The sequence below is a fragment of the Chenopodium quinoa genome, unplaced genomic scaffold (assembly GCF_001683475.1).
Source record: "Chenopodium quinoa cultivar QQ74 unplaced genomic scaffold, ASM168347v1, whole genome shotgun sequence".
Taxonomy (NCBI): domain Eukaryota; kingdom Viridiplantae; phylum Streptophyta; class Magnoliopsida; order Caryophyllales; family Amaranthaceae; genus Chenopodium; species Chenopodium quinoa.
In genome coordinates, this window is record NW_018743919.1 from 3,922,919 (window position 1) to 3,945,142 (window position 22,224).

The 22,224-nt window shown below is 33.7% G+C and overlaps 4 protein-coding genes across 4 annotated transcripts; 2 read left to right on the forward strand and 2 right to left on the reverse strand.

Moving 5' to 3' along the window:
- Nucleotides 1-897: 897 nt before the first annotated feature.
- Nucleotides 898-6,524, forward strand: LOC110687455 (putative MO25-like protein At5g47540). The gene is made up of 11 exons (XM_021864109.1): nt 898-1,014; nt 2,506-2,667; nt 2,881-2,999; nt 3,302-3,376; nt 4,022-4,115; nt 4,412-4,471; nt 4,922-4,990; nt 5,401-5,499; nt 5,747-5,791; nt 5,869-5,971; nt 6,115-6,524. The coding sequence occupies exons 1-11, from the start codon at nt 898-900 to the stop codon at nt 6,189-6,191; spliced, it is 1,020 nt and encodes a 339-aa protein (XP_021719801.1). The 3' UTR covers nt 6,192-6,524.
- A 2,035-nt stretch (nt 6,525-8,559) lies between these two features.
- Nucleotides 8,560-12,610, forward strand: LOC110687456 (inositol monophosphatase). Its single transcript, XM_021864110.1, has 12 exons — nt 8,560-8,728; nt 8,840-8,895; nt 8,979-9,029; nt 10,129-10,209; nt 10,287-10,390; nt 10,469-10,553; nt 10,751-10,805; nt 10,886-10,929; nt 11,328-11,396; nt 11,474-11,574; nt 11,711-11,767; nt 12,289-12,610. The coding sequence occupies exons 1-12, from the start codon at nt 8,716-8,718 to the stop codon at nt 12,383-12,385; spliced, it is 813 nt and encodes a 270-aa protein (XP_021719802.1). The 5' UTR covers nt 8,560-8,715; the 3' UTR covers nt 12,386-12,610.
- Nucleotides 12,501-14,871, reverse strand: LOC110687546 (cytochrome b561 and DOMON domain-containing protein At5g47530-like). The gene is made up of 3 exons (XM_021864205.1): nt 14,047-14,871; nt 13,270-13,510; nt 12,501-13,031 (listed from the first exon to the last, which is right to left on the reverse strand). Exons 1-3 carry the CDS (start codon nt 14,685-14,687, stop codon nt 12,765-12,767), a joined length of 1,149 nt encoding a protein of 382 aa, XP_021719897.1. The 5' UTR covers nt 14,688-14,871; the 3' UTR covers nt 12,501-12,764.
- A 343-nt stretch (nt 14,872-15,214) lies between these two features.
- LOC110687106 (cytochrome b561 and DOMON domain-containing protein At4g17280-like) lies at nt 15,215-17,849 on the reverse strand. Its single transcript, XM_021863726.1, has 3 exons — nt 16,793-17,849; nt 16,203-16,460; nt 15,215-16,102 (listed from the first exon to the last, which is right to left on the reverse strand). Exons 1-3 carry the CDS (start codon nt 17,432-17,434, stop codon nt 15,851-15,853), a joined length of 1,152 nt encoding a protein of 383 aa, XP_021719418.1. The 5' UTR covers nt 17,435-17,849; the 3' UTR covers nt 15,215-15,850.
- Nucleotides 17,850-22,224: the final 4,375 nt, after the last annotated feature.

Genomic DNA, 22,224 nt, shown 5'->3' on the forward strand with positions numbered 1-22,224 from the left:
ATTTTGTAAATTGATACAAAAAAAGGGGTCGACATGCGCTGCCTGTTGTGCTCATGACAAATTCTGAATATATATTTTGGTGTGGAGAAAATTGCAAGAAAAATGATATAGACGGGATTTGATCACACGTTTTGAGTACCACCTTTTAATACTTTAACCAACTAAACTCGTTGATCATCCATAAATTTTGAATATGATGTGCATGCACGACTCATGGCCAATCAACGTTTTCTTATATGAGTTGGGCCGTGCTCATTTTATGTTAAATCAGAGTATTTACGGCCTATTCCGATTTATTGAAAACAACTAAACTTAACTGATTGAGGCTGAAATGAACTGAACTGAGCTGAGCTGAGCTGAAATGAATTGTTTATGGGAGAAGGAAATTAGGAACTGAACTGAACTGAATTAAAATTAAGCCGAACAAAATAGACCATTAGTGTTGACATACTGTCTAATCATCTCTCTTCATGCGACTCATGTCATTCCGATTCATGCCCAACTTCATCGTAAATTCGTAGTAAGTTGGTGTACTAAGATGAGTAGTACTTGCCCATTAAAAAAATGGGGTTTGATTGGGGTTGGGGTGAACCACCATAAAAATATAAAAACAAGGCAAAATCCCTCAAATATCCTTCCTTTTCCTTTCATGTGCAAACACAAGATATGCGACAAAAAATTAACTCTGATTGATGATAAAAAGAGATATACTCTACTCGATATTATTATTGTTATGTACTTGTATTGTATCCTTTTTGGTTTCAATGCACCACTGATTATCTTGATCGATTGCAACCACAAACCCTAGGAGAGAGAATATCCTAGTACAAATTTGGGGATTTCCAGATTCATTCAACCCCATTTCAATTTTTCAACTATTTTGAAGAATTTGAAACGATGAAGGGTCTTTTTAAATCCAAGCCACGAACTCCGGCGGAGATTGTCCGTCTTACTCGTGATCTCCTCGTTCAATTTGATATGGGTAGTGTTCGTGAGAGCAAGCGCGAAGAAAAGGTATATTTCGATTTTTTTAATTTGATTTTTGTTTGATCATCGGATAATTGATGAGAAAAATCTTTATTTTTTATGATTGATGATGTATAGATAACGAGAAAATTGATTTAAGATTGATTAGTAATTTCTGGTTGATTTGCAATTTTTTTAGTTAGTAGCAGAAATTTATTGGGTTTAAATAGCATTAATTTATTTTTTTATGTTTTTCTTGATCAAATTGATATGCAATATTGTATTTGTCTCGTTAAATTTATTATGTCTGTTATAATTTTGATTGAATCAGCTTTTTTTTTTTTTTTTTTTTTTTTTTTTTTTTTTTTTATAAATAATTTGAGTTCGTGCTGTATGGCAGTATTTAGGATCTTAATTTTTACGATTTGATCTTTTATGCTGATTTTTGTGCAAAACGTTTGAAAGTTTGGACCTTTTTTGCTTTTTGGCTTGTTTTTAGGTCAGTCAAGTTGGCCCTAGGATGTAAAAGTCGTCTAGAAAAGTCAGCAATACCAATTTATGCATTTATCTTAAAGTCTTTTGCTCTGTTTATCCGATACACTGTCAATGGCTTTCGGTTTTGTAATTCACTTGTATATTTGTTGTGTAGCTTTGTAGGTGATTCCTTATGGTTAGGTTTGTGAGCAGTCGTAGTGGAGTCATGGAGGGGTTTTTATTGATCTAGGGACCTTGACAACTCAGTGACATGTATCACTAATTGTGAGATTGTGGTGTTGTCAATCACGATATCTTGACTGAAAATTAGTTCCTGTAAATGTTTTATTTGATGTGTATGTAGATCATATGGGCCCATCTATCATCTCTTTTCCAGCAATTCTTATATGAAGTCAAAAATTTTGAGTCTTTGTTTATCCCAGGCTCGCGGTTGTTATCTTGAAAATCTACCGAAGATTCACTAAGTTATGAATTTGGATTGCAGTAGACTAAATTAAAAATGGCACATTAATTTTGTGCACTTCGTATTTATTGTGATTTGTGAAGTAGTAGATCTGTAGATGATCATTATGTATAAGATTAAGGCTCAAAAGTGATGCTTTTCTTATGGAATGCTGCTTGCCTTTTTCTTTTGTCTTCTATTTGCTGCTTTATCACGTTATTTGGATAATTTTTTTTATATTTCACTAGAATGCACCTGTGCTAATCGGGAATGTATCAATTTACGAAGGAAATCATTGTTAAAAAATTCCTTTAATTTCGTTATTGAAATCTTCTGGAATTATCTCGGTGCTTGATTGGTATTGATTGAATATATTTTCCCTTTTTCTTGCATGATTGTTATGTTACCAAAAGTGTAATAAACTTGGTTGCCTTTTATGTGGTATGACGTGGTGATTGATGTGGCACTGTGAAAGTATTCCCCTCTCACTAATCCCCACTTTGTTTTAATAATATAGATTTCGAGCTATTTCTTATATGGAGTTTTAACCCACGTTTTGAGGTATTAAGTACCAACTTATTGTTTGCACATTTCTCCGCCAGATGGTAGAGCTAAGCAAGTACATACGAGAATTGAAATGTGTTTTATATGGAAATAGCGAAGCAGAGCCAGTTGCCGAGTCTTGCACACAGCTGACCCAAGAGTTCTTCAAAGAGAACACATTACGTTTGCTTATCAATTGTCTTCCCAAATTGAACCTGGAGGTATGTCATGTGTCTTCTTGTTGGATGGAAAATTTGGTCACTTGCGTATTTCCCAGCTCTCATTGAAACTTTTGCCATCGGGATTCAAATGTTCAATATTGCCCAAGTTTCACTTGATGAGATTACTATTAGGACACTTGCTGCTTTCATTTTTTAGGATTGTTCCCCACTGCCTGTTGGTTTTTCTAATTTTCTAAGGGTAATCTTTTGTAGGCTCGCAAAGATGCCACTCAAATCGTTGCTAATTTGCAAAGGCAACAAGTTCAATCTCGTTTGATTGCATCTGATTACCTGGAAAGAAACATAGATCTGATGGACATTCTGATGACAGGGTATGTTATTGGGATGAGAGAATGGAAGCTAATGAACTTTCCTCTAGTGTGATAATTTTGTCTTGTTCGGGTTTATTTTCCAACTCTTTGCATAATGTATCATATTAAGTATTATAACTACTTGGGGTGATTAGACTGTGCACAAAATTGTTTCTTATCTGTGATTGGTTCTTTGAATTTTGTAATTGTTTAAGGCTTAGTAAATTTAATGAGTTACTCTTTATAATATCATGAAAGGATTTCCTTTGTAATTTAAACCTAGTTTATGATTCCTGATTCTTGTCTGAATACTTATTGTGCAGATATGAGAATACAGACATGGCCCTTCATTACGGTTCCATGTTGAGGGAGTGCATACGTCATCAAGTTGTGGCCAAGTGAGTTCTTTAGTAATGATTGTTCAGTTCCATTGAAGAAAAAGTCTTCCTTAGTTCTTGGCTCAGAGTTGACTTTGCTTTATATTAGAAACATTTTTCGCTCCATTATTGAATCTTCCGTTTTCATTTTTTCCTTGACTTTCTTCAATCCCCATTTGAGTGACATGTTATATTTATGATATTCTATAAGACTTGGTAACAATTAATTATATGATAGCATAATATCTTACATGCCAAAACTGCTATTCACAAGCAACTTCTATATTTACAACCTCTATTTCAATTTATTTGCAACATTACCATAAATGGACACTATAAATTATTTTATAAATTATTTGCAACAAATGTTTTCTTTCCTTTTTTAATTGTCATATCTTTCTATCTATCTCCTCATCACATGCAACTTTATTTTCTCTCTCCATTAATCACTCTCAAACAAATTTTACCTAAAACTGGTTAATGTCACATCGTTGCAAATAAATTGAAATGGAGATAGTATTTATCTTTCCAGACCAAAAGCTCCCCCCTTGAAATTTGTCCCTAATGGACATAATTGACTTTATTTACCTTCATGTGGACATTGTTTCATGTCAACTCATGATTATCTATCTTTAAAATTCATGCTTTATCTGTTATTCTTTACAGATATGTATTGGAATCAGACCATTTGAAGAAATTCTTTGAATTCATTCAGCTCCCAAATTTTGACATTGCTGCTGATGCTGCTGCAACTTTTAAGGTTGGGCATTTTTCTCTATGTAGATCCTTTCTTTCTTACTATCTGATCGCCAGAATGAATATGGTTTCTTTATGACGTTTTTATAAAATTGGGATATCTTGTGTCTTGTCTGAAAATTTTAGGAAAGCTTCAGGTACAGGTCATTGTGTATGCTACACATGTATTATGTGTACCTGAAGTTCTTCCAGATCTTGGTTATATTTGTTAGTTACTTATCTATGTCCTAGCTAAACTTAAGTTATACGAAGTATGTCAAGTATGCTTCAGTTTTTTACACTGTTATGGCCATGATGCAGGAACTCTTGACCAGGCATAAATCCACTGTAGCTGAATTTCTTACTAAGAACTATGATTGGGTAAGACAATATACATCTCCTTCTTTTTGTATGTTGGTTGTAAAAATGGCCAGAAACTATGTTACTACGTACCATGTACCTCAATATGAACTATAACACAAGTTAGATCAGTGTTACTTTATTTGTTAATCCTCTTATGAACCGATAACGGCATATTACATGATAATTGTACTTTTTGGCTTAATTTTTGTCTCGTACCCTATGTTGTACTAGTGAATTAAGTAACAGTGAGTTAGATATGAGGAGTAATTTCTAGTTTGAGAATCTTGCAAACATAGAATTAGTGTTGGGAGATTATGGGCTTATTGAGTTCAAAGTCTCTAAAAGGAAGTCTTCGGAGTTGCCTTATCTTACGTTGTTTGATTTAGTTGTTTTCATCACTCTATTCATCTATTTTATTTGAGTTTCTTCAGTGTGATACTGATTTTCTGAGTTCATTACATGTTCCAGTTTTTTGCAGAGTATAACTCAAAATTGCTGGAATCTACCAACTACATTACCAGAAGACAAGCAGTCAAGGTATTTAGAATGGAATCAGTAATTACTTAAGTGGTTTCATGGTTACACAAGAAGCACAACTGCCTGGGAAGTTGTAAATTGGGGAAATTTGAGGTTAACTATAGAAACTACTTAAGAAGTTCCACTTCTCATAAAAGTGGGAAGTTTTTAACTATTTCCCCTAGGTAATTGGAATGGTTTTAAGGAGTAGAACGCATAGGAATTGCTAGTTCTTTGACCTTGTAATTTCCTAAGATCAACCAAATGTGAAATGACCACTAGTATTTTTCATAATTTAGTCTACTTTTTCTTGTAAATTTGTGTTATCATTTGATACATAATTTGGTAAAATTTTCTTTTCCAGGATTGGATGAGTGCTAATTTAATTGTTGCCACCATGTATTTGCTGATCCTATCTTCGTGTCTTTCAGCTCTTGGGAGACATGTTACTTGATCGCAGCAATTCTGCAACCATGACGAAATATGTGTGCTCCAGGGATAATCTACGGATACTTATGAATCTTCTAAGGGTAATTAATACTTGTTACTTAATTTTGTCTATGCCTCCCCCCCTCCTCCTCCTCCTCCTCCTCCTCCTCAATGGAGTAATCCCCAGTCCCCCAACCTGTCCCAATCAAAAAGTTATTAGAAAAGGCGTGTGTAATGGGGGATGGAGCAATGTATTGACACCTATCTGTTATTTGGAGTCTTTGTGAATGTTTCATGGTCCTATAGCCTTGATAGTGTATACTCTCAACTTTTATTGTGATGATGCAGGAGTCGAGCAAGACCATCCAGATAGAAGCTTTTCATGTTTTCAAGGTTGGTTTCAGCAATTTCACATTCTGATTATGAGTATCTGCTTTTACTGTGTTTGATCTGTTGTGTTTTCCAAACAGCTATTTGCTGCAAACCAAAACAAGCCAGCTGACATCGCTAACATTCTTGTTGCAAACAAGAGCAAGCTTCTTCGATTACTAGGCGAGCTCAAGACTGATAAAGGTATTTTTACAAACTTCTCTCCTTCCCTGAAGTTGGTATATTGACCATGTTCCATTCAGATCTTGGATCTGTTTTTCACAAGGATGGTTATTATTTTAGACTACCTTCCTGATTTCTGATTTATGGATTTGATGATTTTGTAGAGGATCAACAATTTGATGCTGACAAGGCTCAAGTCATGCAGGAAATTGCTTCTCTTGAACCCAAAGAGCTTGCATAAGCTATTTTTATTTATTGTTTGTGTATTATCATTTTCCATTGTATCCCCGGCTCTTTTTATCCTCCCATTGAGCCCTTTTTCCAAAACATAAACCTGTGGATTTAGCAGCACCGTGGTGTCCTCTGTTTGGCACTAGTATCTAATCGTTTACTGCTCTTTTATTATTTACCCTTTTCCCTTGATCCACAGATGTTAAGTAGAAGATAGCTTCCAGTTCTCAATATCTTCTAATTTTGAGTTAATTGAGAACACCCTTTGTAAAAAAAACGTCGAAGGTAAATATGGTTGATTTGACGAGTTCAAAGTGCAATACATCTTTCTTTAAGCACCAAATGATCATTGTGTGGCTTCTTCTATGTCATATTTCTGTTGATTTCCTTTCTAATACCCATGACTTGGGTTTGTCTCGTATCTTTTACATGCTTATATACCAAGGCTGCGTTTGATGCATTGGCTGGTTGACTAATACTAAGAACGATAAACAACTGACAATGATATATTGATTGTGTACTGAACGGTTTAGGGAACAGACGTTTAGCCTAAACCTGTCTAAACCCAAGTCTAAGGCGTATTTAGGATAATTCACTCGCTGTTAGTTGCCTAATTTTAACCAAGCGTTTGTACGGCTTTGAAAAGATTCTGGTGAGAGAAAATAATTTTGGTGTAGCTGAAAACTTACCTTTCATGTGGAGATGGAAGATTGAGCCGTGAGAAGTCACGGACCAAAAGTACAAACCAGCATATTGTTTGCAGATAGGCATATTCCAAGGGCTTGGTGAGGGTTATTCCATGTTCCATGTTATGGCCCTTTTGCAGCTTGAAACTTCCGACCTTTTTCTGAAAAATGAGAAAATGGAGAATAAAAAAATGAGAGGAAAATAAAGAAATAAATAAAGTACTAATTGGAGGAACTAATGACCAAAATGGGTGGTAATCCCTTCAAGCATTTTTTTTTTTTTTTTTTTTAACACGGCAAGATATGGGGATGCTTTTCCTATTACAGAGGGGTGGAGTGAGGATCGAATCCAGTTCACTCTTGGAGGAGATGGAGGGACTAACTGCCCCTCCACTCTTTGATCCTCAATCCCTTCAAGTAGTTATATATAATGGCCATTCATTTCTTTTCACCCTTGCAAGTGTTTGGTTCATGCCTATATACGATTAGAAGTGAAGTTGTTTACACGAGACATGTTGGAGATAGCTAAATTCTTTTGCTCCAATAGGATTTTTTTATTTTGGTTGAATTTCCTTTGGAACTTGTTTGAGTTTATTTTTTCCACCATTTCAATAATTATGAAGTGTATCTTAGTGTTTTTTTTGGATCGACTTAATTTAGTTGCCTTATTTTCCGTAGTAATATCTTTGGAACATAATCGTATTATCTTACGTAGTATGTGAAATTGCAAGGTGTTAGGACTGTTTTCTAATAATCAATAGTAGTTAGGTTATCTCTAACCATTCTGTTCAATAATAATAATAATAACTATGAATGGTAAGGCTTACCGTTGTGTTCTTTGCTACCGGTTGGGTGTTCCTTTGTTCTTCGTTTCGACACCGTGTTCTGCTTGCTCAAGGGTTTTTGATGGGGATATTTATGGGGATGTGTCTTGTGCTGAGATGGTGGGTATTAAAAATCGGCATAATGTTGTTCGTGATACCCTTGTTGATATTTGTTTTCGGTCTGAGATTTCTGCAAGAAAGGAGGTTAACGTTGGGTTGACCGGAGGGAACGATGAGACTCTTCGACCTGCAGATGTGTTACTTTATTCCTGGGACAAAGACCTTGATGTGTGTGTTGACTTGATGGGGTCTTCTCCTTTAACACAATGTGGGTTGTCTGACTTCGTTCCTAGTCGTGTTGTGTCGATTGCAGCTCAGCGAACGCGGGACAAGTATGAGGCGCGTTGTAGGGCTATTGGTTATGGTTTTCTTCTTTTCTCCTTTTCTTCATTGAGGAAATTAGAGAAAAATGTTGTTGCGTTGGTGAAGCGAACTTAGACGTTCGCTAGGACTCAAGATATTGGTGCTCGTGGAGCTGCTCACATATTCAATAGGATCGGGTTCGTTATAGCTAGAGGGGAAGAGCCCAGATTGTATCTCAACTCCTCACTAATTTCTTGTAATTCGGTTAATTTTATAGATTTTTGTTATTTTTCATAATAATAATAATAATAATTTACGACTATATGTGAATATACCTAGATGGATCTAACAAAAAAAAAACCAAAACAAAGTCCAAAACTTCGATTAAAAGAGGACGGAAATCCAGCATTGCGACAAACAAAAGAACAAAAGCTATGTTAAAAAAAAAACGGAAATCTAACGTTGCGATTAAAAGAGAAAAAAAAAAAAAGTAGAAAGCATATGCCATGATTGCCAATTTGCCATCCCGCTGTGTGAAACAAAACAAAGGGTGTATAAATAGATCACTGGTCAGACACTAACACCAGAAGGATCTAAAGCTCGCAGCATCACTGCATCGTCATCACATCGCCATTCACAACTCCCTTGTAAATTCAGAAAAATGGCTACCAATGGTATTTCCTACTTTACATATATAAAATTCAGTTGTAATTTCAATGAATTTCCTTAAATTTTTTCAAAGTCTTTAACTTTATTAATTTTGGGTGTTAAATTATGGTTAATAGAGCAACTTTCAAAGTTCCTTACGACTGCTGTTGATGCTGCCAAGAAAGCTGGCGAAGTATCTCTCTCTTTCTCTACAATTTGTATGTTTTTTTTAATCAATTTTAGAAATGGGATTTTTGATTATTGTTCATATTACAGGTAATTCGGAAAGGATTTTATCAAACCAAAAATGTGGAGCACAAAGGCCAGGTTAATCTAAATCTACTTTGAGATTCTGGGTTGTTTTTAATTTTTGCGAATGTTTATTTCTGACTTTTCATTTGTTTGTTATAGATTCAGTAAAATTGTAAGAAATTATGAATGTTCTGCCAAATTGTGATTTTTTTTGGTGATGTAGCATTGGCAATTTTTTTTTATCTAATTTGATAGATTGGAATGAATTGAGCTCTGGATAATGGACATTTTTCGATGTAGTAGAAAATTAGTTGTGTATATATAGTAATCTGTAGTGTTAGTCTTGGAAAATTGGAAATTCAGGCCTGTGTAGTTGTAGGAATGATGTTAACATAATGTAATCCTTTATTTTACAGGGTTTATGTGAATATCTGCTTAATTTCCCGTGATTATCGCCATTAGCTAAGCGATTTCACTATAATCATGAGATGAGCTCGAGTTTATGAGTTATACTTCGTAAAGAAATCTAAATGAAAAGTTAAACAATGAAGTGGAAAAAAACAATGTAATTATATCTAGTTTAATTTATGCTGAGGCCAATGCTTTTCTTTACAATAACAATTGTTGTAGATAGTAGTCTAATGATTACTAAAGAATCTATGTTCTGGTGGTGTTTGAAGGCAGTGAGAGAAGGGTTGAAATTCTTTTTATTTCAATGCTACATTCATTCAATGTATACCATGAACTTTGTTCCGAGTTTGGGGGGGAAAACTCCTTAAGCTGGCAGGAATGTCGTGGATATACACCTTGCCTTGGGGATAAATCATTGTAACCCAGATTGGTTGGCAATTAAAATGGGCTCATGAATGTAATAAGCTGCTTACATTTGCTAACCTGACTTTTGGATCTACCATCCACTTTAGTACTGCCATGTACCAATCTGCATGTGCCAAAAAAGGTGGCCTTTTGGGGATGGTGAGACGGTGTATAGTGTGCACGTTTGCTTGTGCATAATGTCTTGTGTTTCAGTTAGTAGGTCTATAATCTTGCTGTGTATTGTAGACGGTATAGGAAGAGTTAATTATTCGAATCAGGGGAAATGGATTGGTTGACTGATGTTAGTGGCTCGAGTTAGCAATTCACTATTTAATCGTGGGATAACTTGTCCAAGCAGGTGGATTTGGTGACTGAAACTGACAAGGCATGCGAAGAGCTTGTCTTCAATCATCTCAAGCAATTTTACCCTGATCATAAGGTTTTTCCTTTTCTAGTTCTCCTTGTTTCCCCTCCCCTGAATGTCTTATGTTGATTATATTTTATTTTTTATGTTAGTTCATTGGTGAAGAAACTACAGCTGCCTATGGTGCTACAGAGCTGACAGATGATCCTACATGGATCGTTGATCCACTTGACGGGACAACTAACTTTGTGCATGGGTAAATAGTTACAACCTTTAACTTTCTTGCTGAAGTTGATTCTTTCTAAGTTTAGTTGTTTCACTTGCTAACTCTCAGGTTCCCATTCGTGTGTGTCTCTATTGGTCTCACCATTGGAAAAGTCCCAACTGTCGGTGTCGTATATAATCCAATTATGAATGAGGTGAGAACCGCCAATCCTTGAGATTTATAATGCGGTTAAGACAGTGTGAGTCGATTGAGCACTATAAGAAATCACAATTGACCTTTGTATGTCCTTTTGACCACTCTACACGCAGGAAGTTTTTTTCTTGTAATATAGTAATTGAAGTTCAGATCAGAACTTGTGTAAGTTTTATGAACTGACATTTGGCTTTTTAGCTTTTCACCGGTGTCCGAGGGCAAGGGGCTTTTCTGAATGGAAAACCCATACAAGGTATGTGTAACTAATTCAGTTGCTAGCTTCTTGATTTCGTGACTTTCTTATTCAGAACCTAATCTCTCACCTTCGTGCAGTTTCTTCGAAAGATGAGCTTGTCAATTGTCTCCTTGCTACGGAGGTATTTTAAAAGACACTTTTCATTTATTTTTGGAAATTGTGTATACAGCCCTAAGGGCTAAAAAGCTAAATGCTTGTTTACAACCCTAAGGTTTGTATATAACATTACCGTTGATTTGTACTTTTGAATTACAACTTTTTCAATTGATTCCATAGTTGTGATAATTCTGGATCATCAGTGTTTCTTTTCAACTTCTCTGTTCTGTTTGCCAAGTCTTGTTAACTTTCTATCTTCGAGAACAGTTATATATATATATGAAGTGTCTTTTAGAAAGACTTCTCGTGTTGTGTTTCTTGAGTTAGATACTTGCAAATGTTGCAATTCATTATTGCCTTATTCTTATCAAGATTATCTTATACAATTCAACTTATGATTGTTTATTCAATTTGTTGGAGCAGACTGGTACAAAACGTGATAAAGCCACTGTTGATGCCACAACAAATCGAATTAATTCATTGCTTTTCAAGGTATAAATCTGAATTGTGTATTGTATATGGAGAAATAAGCATTTTGTGTAAGCTAAATATATTTCTCCTGTAATCAGGTGAGATCTGTAAGAATGTCAGGCTCCTGTGCACTGAACTTATGCGGTATAGCTTGCGGAAGACTTGATCTATTTTATGAATCTGGATATGGGGGTGCATGGTATAAAATCTTGTCTTGTCCTTGCTTCTTATCTATCATATTATATTCAAAGACCTGTTTTAACTCGATTAGGATTTGCAATGCTGAATATTTATGAAAAAAGATGCGCATGTTTTAACAGTTTTTCCTGTGTCAGGGATGTGGCAGCTGGTATTGTAATTGTTGAAGAGGCTGGAGGCCGTGTTTTTGATCCGTAAGATACAAACTTGTCGTGTTAAATTCTTGCATTTCTTGTTATTTCTTTTGTTTTGTTGATTTCCTCTTTGCCATTTAACTTTAATATAAACCATAGATCATGTTATATCTTCACAAAGATGTGTTGGTCCTTAGCATAAGGAGTGTTGACCAGCTTATGCTTGTGTTGAAAATCTAAGCTTAAGATGTGTTTAGTTCTCGTAAATAGTACACCTTCAATCCTAATTAATACTTCGTAAGTTCATAGGCGACATTTGATTTGGAATAGTTTTTAGGTAAAACGTCACAACTATTCTTCACTATTTAAATTCTTGTATTTCCATCATGCCAATGCTGTATGTACATTGAAATCTTATAAAAGTATTAGGGTAATATGAGAAAGCTCAAAAATTCACTTACTTTTTTGGAAAGTGCCTTGTTAAATTGAGACTGACGACTAAAATTAGACAGCAGCCTATCATTTTCAGACAGAGATAGGGAGTAATTGATTTATTGTGGTTGCCGTTGTTTTAATTTCAGGTCTGGTAAAGATTATGATATAACAGTCACGCGAATAGCTGCTTCAAACCCACTTATTAAGGATTCATTTACTGAGGCTTTCCGACAAGTTGAATGAGAGAACAAGCTAGCAAAACATGAACAATACATTTATTCTACAAACTTGGTGTCGCACCTTTCTGTCAACACCGGCATTTGGTATGGTCATTTTTTCCGTTTGAGCATTTGATAACTGTTATTTCTTATTGTTTACAGTCCAATTTCTAATCAATGTTCCTAATGTATTGAAACTGTTAAGAATCCTAAAGAAAAGAGTGTGACATACTTTAAAGCTCTTCGTCTCCTACTGATTTATCCTCTCTGCATTACATAAATTCTTTCTCTAACCATACATTTTCGCCTCCAAAAGAGAAAATATTCTGCTAAAAGATAAAGAAAGCTCATGTTAGAGATAGATTTAACTCAATGTACACGTTCATGCTTCATGGGCCTTCTTGTTAATTACTGCTGGTATTTTGGCTTGCTGCAACCTTGGTCTTCTTACTTTTCTTAACTATTTCCAATACTAACGCAACAACCCCCCATGGTGTTAGCACACAAAAGAAGGCGGCCCTCGCATCTATATCAGGTTTGAGGATAGTGAGACCCAAGCTTATGTTGAAAAGGCCGAGGATTACAGTTGCCTTCCCAACTAAGTGGTGGTACTTGCTCCAGTAGGATCTATATTTGTGGTCCTTGTGTGGTCTGAGCACAAGTGCAGATACCTGAAGATTATAGAGTCAAAACACGAAAAATAAGTACTCCTTTGGTCCCTAAAAATTATAAACCGGTGTCTATCCTAGCACTTATTAATTAATTATTACCATATTATAGTGGGTACTCCGTAGTGTAGTATTACCATATTAAAAAGTGTTGCAATTATTTTAAAACTAAAAAAATAAAATAAAAAGAGTTGTACTCGTAATTACTCTGTTGAACAGTGAATATGCGTATGTATAGTACCTGAAACGTGGCCATACAAAAGAGGGCAGTCCCGATCCGTTTATGGTCGACAAAATGTCTTAGGCCTTGGACGCTATTAAGTTTGAGACCAATGGCCCAGCCTGTAGCACCAAGCATGTATGCTGGGATTTGGCACCCAATATGAAGATAAAACCAATTTGAGTCATCTTTTGGGAAAAATTCCTTGTAATGTCTTGCTATCATAATTCCAAAAGGCATCAGTATTCCCCAGCCAATTATATTTAGTCACATGCGCCTGAAATCGAAGTTATGTTTGCATGAATAAAAAGAGTATAACTTTTACTTGTAGCTTTTATCAAGCATATAAACACATGAAATTACACAATAATATTTATTACTATTAATTCAAGATTCGTCATTGTTTTTTGTTTTTAATTTTCAATTTTCTTGAAAACTAAAAAATTTCAATTTAACTCACCTTTGGTATGCTTTTGGACGGAAAAGGGAGTATAGGTCTCAAACAGTGAAAAAAAAAGTGAAAGGTCCAAAAAAGGTGAAAATGGCAAATGTTAGACCTCAATCTTGTACTTAACTCTCCAATTTTCTGTTGCGTCAAAGTAATTTTAAGTTCATTATGTAATCTAATGACTCAAGGTTTGGTAAAAAAAAATAAAAAAAAACTCAAAAGGTAAAACCCAAAAATTATCTGTGCTTTCACATTTTCTTGTTATATTATGAAAAATCCGTCTATAGTTATCACAATTTCTATGTTTTTTTTTTCCGAGCAACATGTACGTATATTAATTATTTGGAAACTAAAATCCGAAAAAAAAACTCACAGTTCTTATCGGAGTAGGTTTTTCGGAGAGGATGATGTCACCGGAAAGAAGATTAAGGGAAGCCATGGAATGAAGGTTAGGGTAAGCATTATTATGCCATAGGGGTGTCCCATACTCGTTTATGAGCCCTTCTTGCCAAAGTTGATTAATAACTGTCTTATTTTTAGGGACCTTAATCGTTGCAAATATAAAAATCTCGTCTTTAATAACCGCGGCCTTTAGTCCCGTTACATCGAAACTCAAAGCACCCTTAGCAAGGCCCGTCTTATAGGTGGTAATAGGGGACGTGTATGCCAAAACCGACCCATTGTCACCACTGCGGTATGCCACCAAGGTTTGTGCTCCGATCATGGCTTTTCCCCTAGGATTTATAGCCCATGCAACCCACTTGGCCAAGGAGCCGGGTCCAAGACCGGGGTGGCGGTAGGCGATTTCGAGTATTCCCATTGAAGGGTTGTAGTTGTAATGTAGGGAGGAGTTAAAAAAGGGGAGATCAACACATTTTTTATAGCCATGTGGTTTTTTTAAAATTGGTGCAAATTTGTGATTGGCGCACGGAGTTGATTGTGCGTAAAAGGGTAGAGTTGTAACAAACAATATGAAAATGGAAGAAAACATATTTTACGTATATATGAAAATGATTTTGAAGTTTTTATAAAGTGTCAAAAATTATGGCGAAACAAGAGGATGTTACAGATTGTAATTTTACATACATTAACATTGTATTATCAAGACAGCTATAGAGTTGAGGAATCCAGGATTATTATGATTGTTTAATCCATGCATGTAATATAATATTAAATAAAAAGGACTAAATATAGTGTTATAAACTTAGCATTATATATCATGTACTAAGCTAAATTGCTAATGAAAGCATATTAAAAATTTAATATGCTTTGATCATTAATAAAAACATTTGAATATCAAATGATCGAAATTAAAAGTGCAAAGCACACCATAAGGGTGTAGCTTCAAAATAGAACATATTCTGTTATGTAAAAATTATGTACTTAGCTTGCTTTGTATATATAGTTATCTATTTATTCGAGCACTTTTATATAGCTATGTGGTATGCATGCTCCGTATCACTCCAAATCTCCAATATAATTTGATTAATTGTTATTTGCTATATGTTGATTAGAATTTAGAAAATGATTAGAATGTATGCATAGACCACAAAAAAGTTCCTATGATGTGGTGGGTAAGAACGATGATCAAATAGATAAATAAAAAAATTTGTTGATTTAGAAATTAGATATATATTCGGATATTCTTGACAATTGGAGGTTACTAGATTAAAAAAAAAAAAAAGAAGTTGATTATACCCTAATTAGGAATCACAAACAATTCTCCAAGTTGTTGCACTTTTTTTTGCACCGATACTTAATTGCATGCATTGCCAGTCGCTATAAAGGTAGTTTATTTTCCTAACAAGTGTTCTTTATGTATTACAAACGTAAACCTGTTACAAATTAATTAAATCTATTGCAAATTAAAGAATAATATATCATCGTCTTTAACCTAAACATATACTCATATATAATATAAAAAAATAAAAATAAAAAATACAAAAAAACCCATGAAGTAATTAACCATACAATAATACATTATTACCTCTAAAAATGGCTTCAAAAATGTCGATCTCCTAAAAAGACGAAAGAAAAGAAAGCTCATACATAAACTAGACTTAAATCAATGTTTGTGTGCTACGTTCGTTCATGGTCCTTGTTATTAAACAATACTAAAATGCTCCGTATTGTGCTAGTATTTTCATCTGTTTTTCACTTATCTGCAACATCGGACTTCCTTCTTTTGTTAACAATGTACTCGAGCACAACATCAACGACCACATATACCAGAAGCACACCCAAGTATGCAATCTTCCAACCTAGAGCAGGATCGAGAAGCTTGAGACCTTGCAATATATTGATGGTGCTTAATGACAGTATCAAGTACCCAATTGTATGATGGTATTTGTTCCAGTAATTTCTATATTGGTGTTCTATATGTGGCCTAATTAGAAGAGCAGACACCTGAAAAAAATATTGTACACAAAACACAAATTAAATCTTATAAATTATGGAACCTTAATTGTTTACATACTATAAGTATAAATGTATGTTATGTATGTACCTGAAGCGTGGCCATACAAAAGAGAATGATGCCGATCCATCTGTGGGATAGGTGGAAGAACTCGTGGGAGCCGTTGCTGATTTTGAGACCGGTGGCCCAACCAGCCACTCCGACGATGTAGGCTGTGAGTTGACACCCAACATGAAGGTAGAACCAAGTAGGGTCTGCTGATGGGATAATAGCCTTCATATGCCTTGCTATTATTATTCCCAGAGGCATCAATATTCCCCAGCTTACTACATTCATCACCCCATGCGCCTAGATCAAAATATTATTGCGTATAACGTAGGGTGTAAGATAACATAAATATGTAACCAATTTGGGACGTACATATGTATATACTGCAAAATTATACTTGTACAAAATTATAGATGTCTAAACATAACATACAAACATAATAATACTTAATTATTGTGTTATGTTTTGCATTTCCACATTTATATTCTGTTTTCACGTTTATCTAATACTATAATGTTCGTTCTTTCTCATCTTTAATTGTTTCCCTTGGTCTGTAGTTGTAATAAATGTATGCACTTATACATTATTAGGTAACAACATAATGGATTATTAAAACTAAAACATAGGCTTACATATTTCCATGAAGAACCAAGACCTGCGGCACCAGCAGTAGGAGCGAGGACACCAGAAAGAAGGTTAAGGGAAGCCATGGAACGAACATTAGGCCCCGAAAGTGGATGCTGCTGGGCAGTCCCATCCGCGGAAAGGGGCCCTTCTTGCCAAACCTGGTTAAGCACCGTCCCATTATTAGGGACCTTAATCGTTGCAACCATAACAATCTCATCATTAACAATTTCGGCCTTTAGTCCCGTTACATTAAAACTCAAGTCACCCTTAGTAAGTGTGGTCGCATAGGACGTAATAGGGGACGTGTATGCCACAACGGACCCGTCTTTGGGACTACGGTATGCCACCAAAGATTGTGCACCAACCATGCCTTTCGCGGTAGGGTTAAGAGCCCATGCAACCCACTTTGAGGAGGCCCCGGGTCCCATACCGGGGTGGCGGTAGGCAATGTTAAGTGTTTCCATAGAAGGATTGTAGCTATAATGTAGGGCGGAGCTTAATACCGGGAGATCAATACAATTTCTATAGCCATTTGGTTTGTTTAAGGTTGCGGCGAATTTGTACTTAGTACATGGAATAGATTGAGCATTGGAACGTAGTGTTGTTGTAATTAACAACATAAAAATTAATAAGTATCTATTTTCCATAATAGAATTATATGATGATTTTTTTTTTTGGTGGGGTTAGAGGAAAATTAGGAAAGTGTTAAATGTAAGGTGAAAGAAAAGGAAATTGTAGACAGTAAATCTGCATATAATATAAAGGAGAGAAGATAAGGGGAGAGGGATTTTAGGACAACTTCTAATTACCTACCACTAATGTGAATGTCAGGTTTTTACCTAATAATATTATGTTATAAACAAGAAACAAATTTTATTGTTTGTATTCTTGTTTATTTGTAATCTTAAACATTCAAAAATTGAAACAGCTAGATTATCGGGCGGTTTTATTAATATGATTGTGTGGTTGAAGATGAGGAAAAAATCTTACCCTAATTATTTGATTGGGTGTAGGATGATTAGTGTCGTTTTAAACTCAATAAAGAAAATTACATTAGAAAGTCCTCCGTAACCAACAAATTCAATTTTCATGAGGATATCTAATGGGTTAATATTAATGTAGAAGAGACAGAAGAACAAATATATAGTCATTATTTAAAACTAATTTTGACCTTATAAATGGCAGGTCGGCATTAATTTACCAATGTGTAATCGGTTACATGACTAGTTTCTCGATCTAAACACATAACGATAATCTCAATTATCGAAAGTCCATAGATGAATTTAGATGTCTTCGATAATATGGTCTGATTTCCTTTAACGTAATTGATGATTAAGAGGCTATATCATGCAACACCTTTGAGGGTTATTCTTTTTTGTTATGCAACACCATTGACTCTTTGAGGCTTTAATGACCATGTTCTGTTCTGTATACCTTTGAACCTTTCCTCCTAATCGTTCCTATGAATTGAAAGACCCTTATTGTTTTGAGAACTGGGCCATGATGGGCCTTTGGTAAAAAAAAAATCCTTAGTCCATTATATATATGGGCTTTTGGTACTACAAATACAACTCCATCAATCAAAATTTTAAAAGAGAAGTGTAATGTCTAATGTGTAAATTTTTTTAGGAAATAAATTGCAAATGTGCAATTAAACAAAATGCTGCAAGGAATTGGGCTTTGGTCTATATGCAAGTAATAAATAACTAGATCTAACCAAGAACCTCAAGTGTATCATGCAGTCATTCACAAGATACAATCGGTTATATACAGAGTTATCAAACACAAATTCTTCAAAAAAACGGGTGTACGTTAATTTTTTGTAAGATGAGCTAAAGTTATTATAAAAATATTTAAAGTTACCCTTTATACTACAAAAGTTATTATTGTTTTAAATAATAAATTTTATTTCACAAAAAACTTATAATGTATTAGATTAATCATATTAGTCTTTATAATATGTAATCATGAATTTATAAGAAATTACACATTAAAATAAAATTCAAATCAACGACAAATGAAAAGTTACCCTTTAAATGGTTAAAGTTACCATAAAATTAGTTAAAATTACCCTCAAACTGACTGTCTTACAATAAAATTAACGTACACTCGCCTTACACAAAACTTATTGACTATCAAATAAGTATTCTCGATTATATTATTTACTTGTAAATAATAAATGGCAACATCTCTATATGACTATATCAGGCAAGAAACTTCATAAATTTAACAAGTTGTAGTATAAAACTTTTCACATTACCTTAATGATACTCTTGAGTGATTTTAATAAAACACAAGAAGAAAAGGACAGTGCTGAACTGGTGGAGTTGAAAAAACTCACAAAATTGACATTTAAATTAAATATTATTTTATATAATTTCAAATCAAAGTATCAAACGCAACCTGTTATTTAAGAACAAAAGTTCTAATATGAACAACAACCACTTGTCTCGAATGTTTCATGATCATGATAATAATCATGACGTTAAACAGCTAAGAGGATAAAGAACACAAATTTAAACTCTATATACTATTTCACATTGATATTGTTTTTTTTCTTCAAACTTCGACTCACTTATTATTTATATGGCCATCTAAGTGAATTAGCTTTGATTATATTAGGTTTTACGAGTATATAAAGGGAAAAAAAAATAACATATGCAAGTTTATTAGATGTATCTCAATGTGAATTTTCATAATTCTAAATTTTATATAATCTTTATTTATATACACTCAATAATATTAATGATCAAAGATATGTCTTAGAGTACGGAATAGCAAGTATGTAAAAGTCGAAGTGAGTCAAACTTTTAATGAGGAAGACGCATGCATGTATTTTGATGATGAGTAGCAGTTTGAAAATAGGCGGTAGCTAAGAGGAAGGGGTCAGAGTGTGTATGTCACAGTGGGCAAGCGGGCAAAAGCTCAAGTACAAGGAATTATGCACTGTCCGCCACTAAATTTAGGATGTTGAAGAAAATAAAATCATACAAACTGATAAGGTTTGGTCCCATATTTTTATATCCTTAGCCCTCCAACTGTTTAATTTCCTTGGACCATCTTCATTTTCCCTCCACAATATTTATGAACTAGTAATTGTTTGACCATTCAAGGTCTTAATCAAGTTGTTGGTATGATATGATGTATAATAGTTGATCATTCTAGCTAGTGGTGTATTACTTAGGCAATCAGTGCGCAGTTGGCTTGTAATTAGTTTACTTATTAAACGGTTTAGGTTTACCCACTTGATGTTATTAATTAGGTTGTTCATATGGGTTGATCGACGTTGTTAGTTACAGAAATTTTTCAATTGTTTATGGCTTAATCAAAGTCGAAATAAACGTTTGTTACTCCGTATTATAAAGAGACGGAGGTGAGCCAATGACAATAAATATTTATTTTTTACATTTATTTGTAGTAAAACTCTAAAATGCTGACATATTGATCGTTAAAAACAATAGAAAATGGGTGGGTTGGGTGCTAGACCTCTAGTACTAGATGTTGATAACAACAATACTAATGAGGAATTGAAAGGGATGGAGGTTGCCTAAGCCCCACGAATAGCCATTTCAAATATATCAATCTACATCACAATCCCAAGGGTTCCACAATCATTTTTTTCTTTGCAAAACCATATAGAAAATCAAGGCTCAAGCAAAATCGTGAGGCTAATAACACAATTAATTGGATTGCTAGTATCCGATGACTAGTCACTTCAAAATAAAGAATAGTATATCCCATTTTGCAAGTATAAAAATATGTTTTTTTTTTTTTTTTTTTTTTTTTTTTTATGGTGTAGAAAGAGCCACAGGCCCAAAAGGTTATTTGATGTAGGCGAGATTTAATATCATGTCTTGAATACCCTTCAACATTTTAACCAACTTAGCTAGTTAATCATCCACGACATGCAAGTATAAATATTTGTACCTTTGGCCTTTAAAGTTTGTCAAAGCACATTAAAAAGTAAAAATATTAGTAAAAAATTTAGCACATTAATATTTTGAAAATAAATGCCATTTATATTTTCATAATTATATAAAGCTCTTAATTTAGGATGGCATCAATAAATGTAATGTAAAAACAAGTGACCCATTAAAATTAGGACAATTGTCTATTTACATTATTAACTTGAGAGGGATTGAGTACTTTGTTTTTCATCGTTTAATTTCCACTCATATTGTATTGGCTTAGTTGTCACACCAATGCTTATTGCAAGTTTACAACCAAATAATTCTTTCAAAAATAATTTTCTTAAAAAAATGTGGTAAGTAGTAATCAACTCAAGCAATTAATATAACTATATAAGTGATTATTGTACGGGGTTTACTAAGTAGTGGTGAAAAAAATAATCAAGTATTCACAAAAAAGACAGCTTTGGATGCCACCATGGAAAGAGGCTTGACTTAGAGTGCTAATTTGTGTCAAAGCCTAAGAGCAATTAATCAAAGTAATGCAGTAGTCCAAGTCTGCGGGATAATCATTAAGCTAAGTAACTAGCTTTTTCTCTAAAAAAAATGGATAATATAATTTAATCCATGGTAATGATATAATGTAGAGCGGGAAAAGAAAATGTATCGCATGAAATTTATTAGATTCGTATTAATGCGTACTTAGCTTTTCACCACAACAACAACAACAAAGCCTTAGTCCCAAAATAATTTGGGACATACTTAGGTTCGTACTTAGCTTTTCACTAATCAAAAGAAATTTAGCAATCTATAAACGTAAATACTGTAAAATAGACATGGTTGGATCTAGCGTAGCATGATCAGATTTTTTTTCTGAAGGAAGCAAGTACTTGCTTAAACAACTTAAATTAAAAAAATCTTTAACACATACTTGTAGCATTTAGCAATGCATGAATAATCGAAAAATATATGTTGATCAATGTAAATTAAACAACATTTAATTTAATCGAATGATGTATATTTTTTTAGCTTCTATGCTGTTGTAACTTGTAAGACTAGTAACACTTATAAGGGTTGTATACGATGATTCTAATGTAGTCTTATGACTTTTGACTACCACAATGTATTAAAATGGACGGTAGAGATTATTTGTTTTTATTTATTTATTTTTTATTTATTTTTTTTTACTTTAATTAAAAATAATTTTTTGAATATTTTAAATATATTTATATGTTCTAGAAATTATTTTTTAATATTTTTGAAATTCTAAAAATAAAAAAATATATATATAATAATTAAAAAGTGATTTTTAATTAAAATTACTAATTAAAAATAAATCAAAAAACAAACAATTTCAACCATCCATTTAAAAAAATTGTGGTAGTCAAAAGTAATAAGACTACATTTAAAATTTTCGGGGTTGTATATATCATTTTTCTATATATAATTAAAGTAGGAGATTAAGTGTCAATAAAATATACAAGTAGATTACAGTATGTGTTGTAATTATGACGAACATGCTTTATTTT

Coding starts and splice junctions, on each gene's coding strand:
- LOC110687455 (XM_021864109.1), top strand. CDS start 898: ATGAAGGGTCTTTTTAAATCCAAGCCACGAACTCCGGCGGAGATTGTC. Junction 1,015..2,505: donor AGAGCAAGCGCGAAGAAAAG/GTATATTTCGAT, acceptor TTTCTCCGCCAG/ATGGTAGAGCTAAGCAAGTA. Junction 4,116..4,411: donor ATGCTGCTGCAACTTTTAAG/GTTGGGCATTTT, acceptor GCCATGATGCAG/GAACTCTTGACCAGGCATAA.
- LOC110687456 (XM_021864110.1), top strand. Junction 11,575..11,710: donor TCTGGATATGGGGGTGCATG/GTATAAAATCTT, acceptor TTCCTGTGTCAG/GGATGTGGCAGCTGGTATTG. Junction 11,768..12,288: donor GGAGGCCGTGTTTTTGATCC/GTAAGATACAAA, acceptor TTTTAATTTCAG/GTCTGGTAAAGATTATGATA.
- LOC110687546 (XM_021864205.1), bottom strand. CDS start 14,687: ATGTTTTCTTCCATTTTCATATTGTTTGTTACAACTCTACCCTTTTAC. Junction 13,511..14,046: donor AGTTTTTTTTTCGGATTTTA/GTTTCCAAATAA, acceptor CATGTGACTAAA/TATAATTGGCTGGGGAATAC. Junction 13,032..13,269: donor TTTGTATGGCCACGTTTCAG/GTACTATACATA, acceptor TATAATCTTCAG/GTATCTGCACTTGTGCTCAG.
- LOC110687106 (XM_021863726.1), bottom strand. CDS start 17,434: ATGGAAAATAGATACTTATTAATTTTTATGTTGTTAATTACAACAACA. Junction 16,461..16,792: donor TTGGTTCTTCATGGAAATAT/GTAAGCCTATGT, acceptor ATTTTGATCTAG/GCGCATGGGGTGATGAATGT. Junction 16,103..16,202: donor TTTGTATGGCCACGCTTCAG/GTACATACATAA, acceptor TATTTTTTTCAG/GTGTCTGCTCTTCTAATTAG.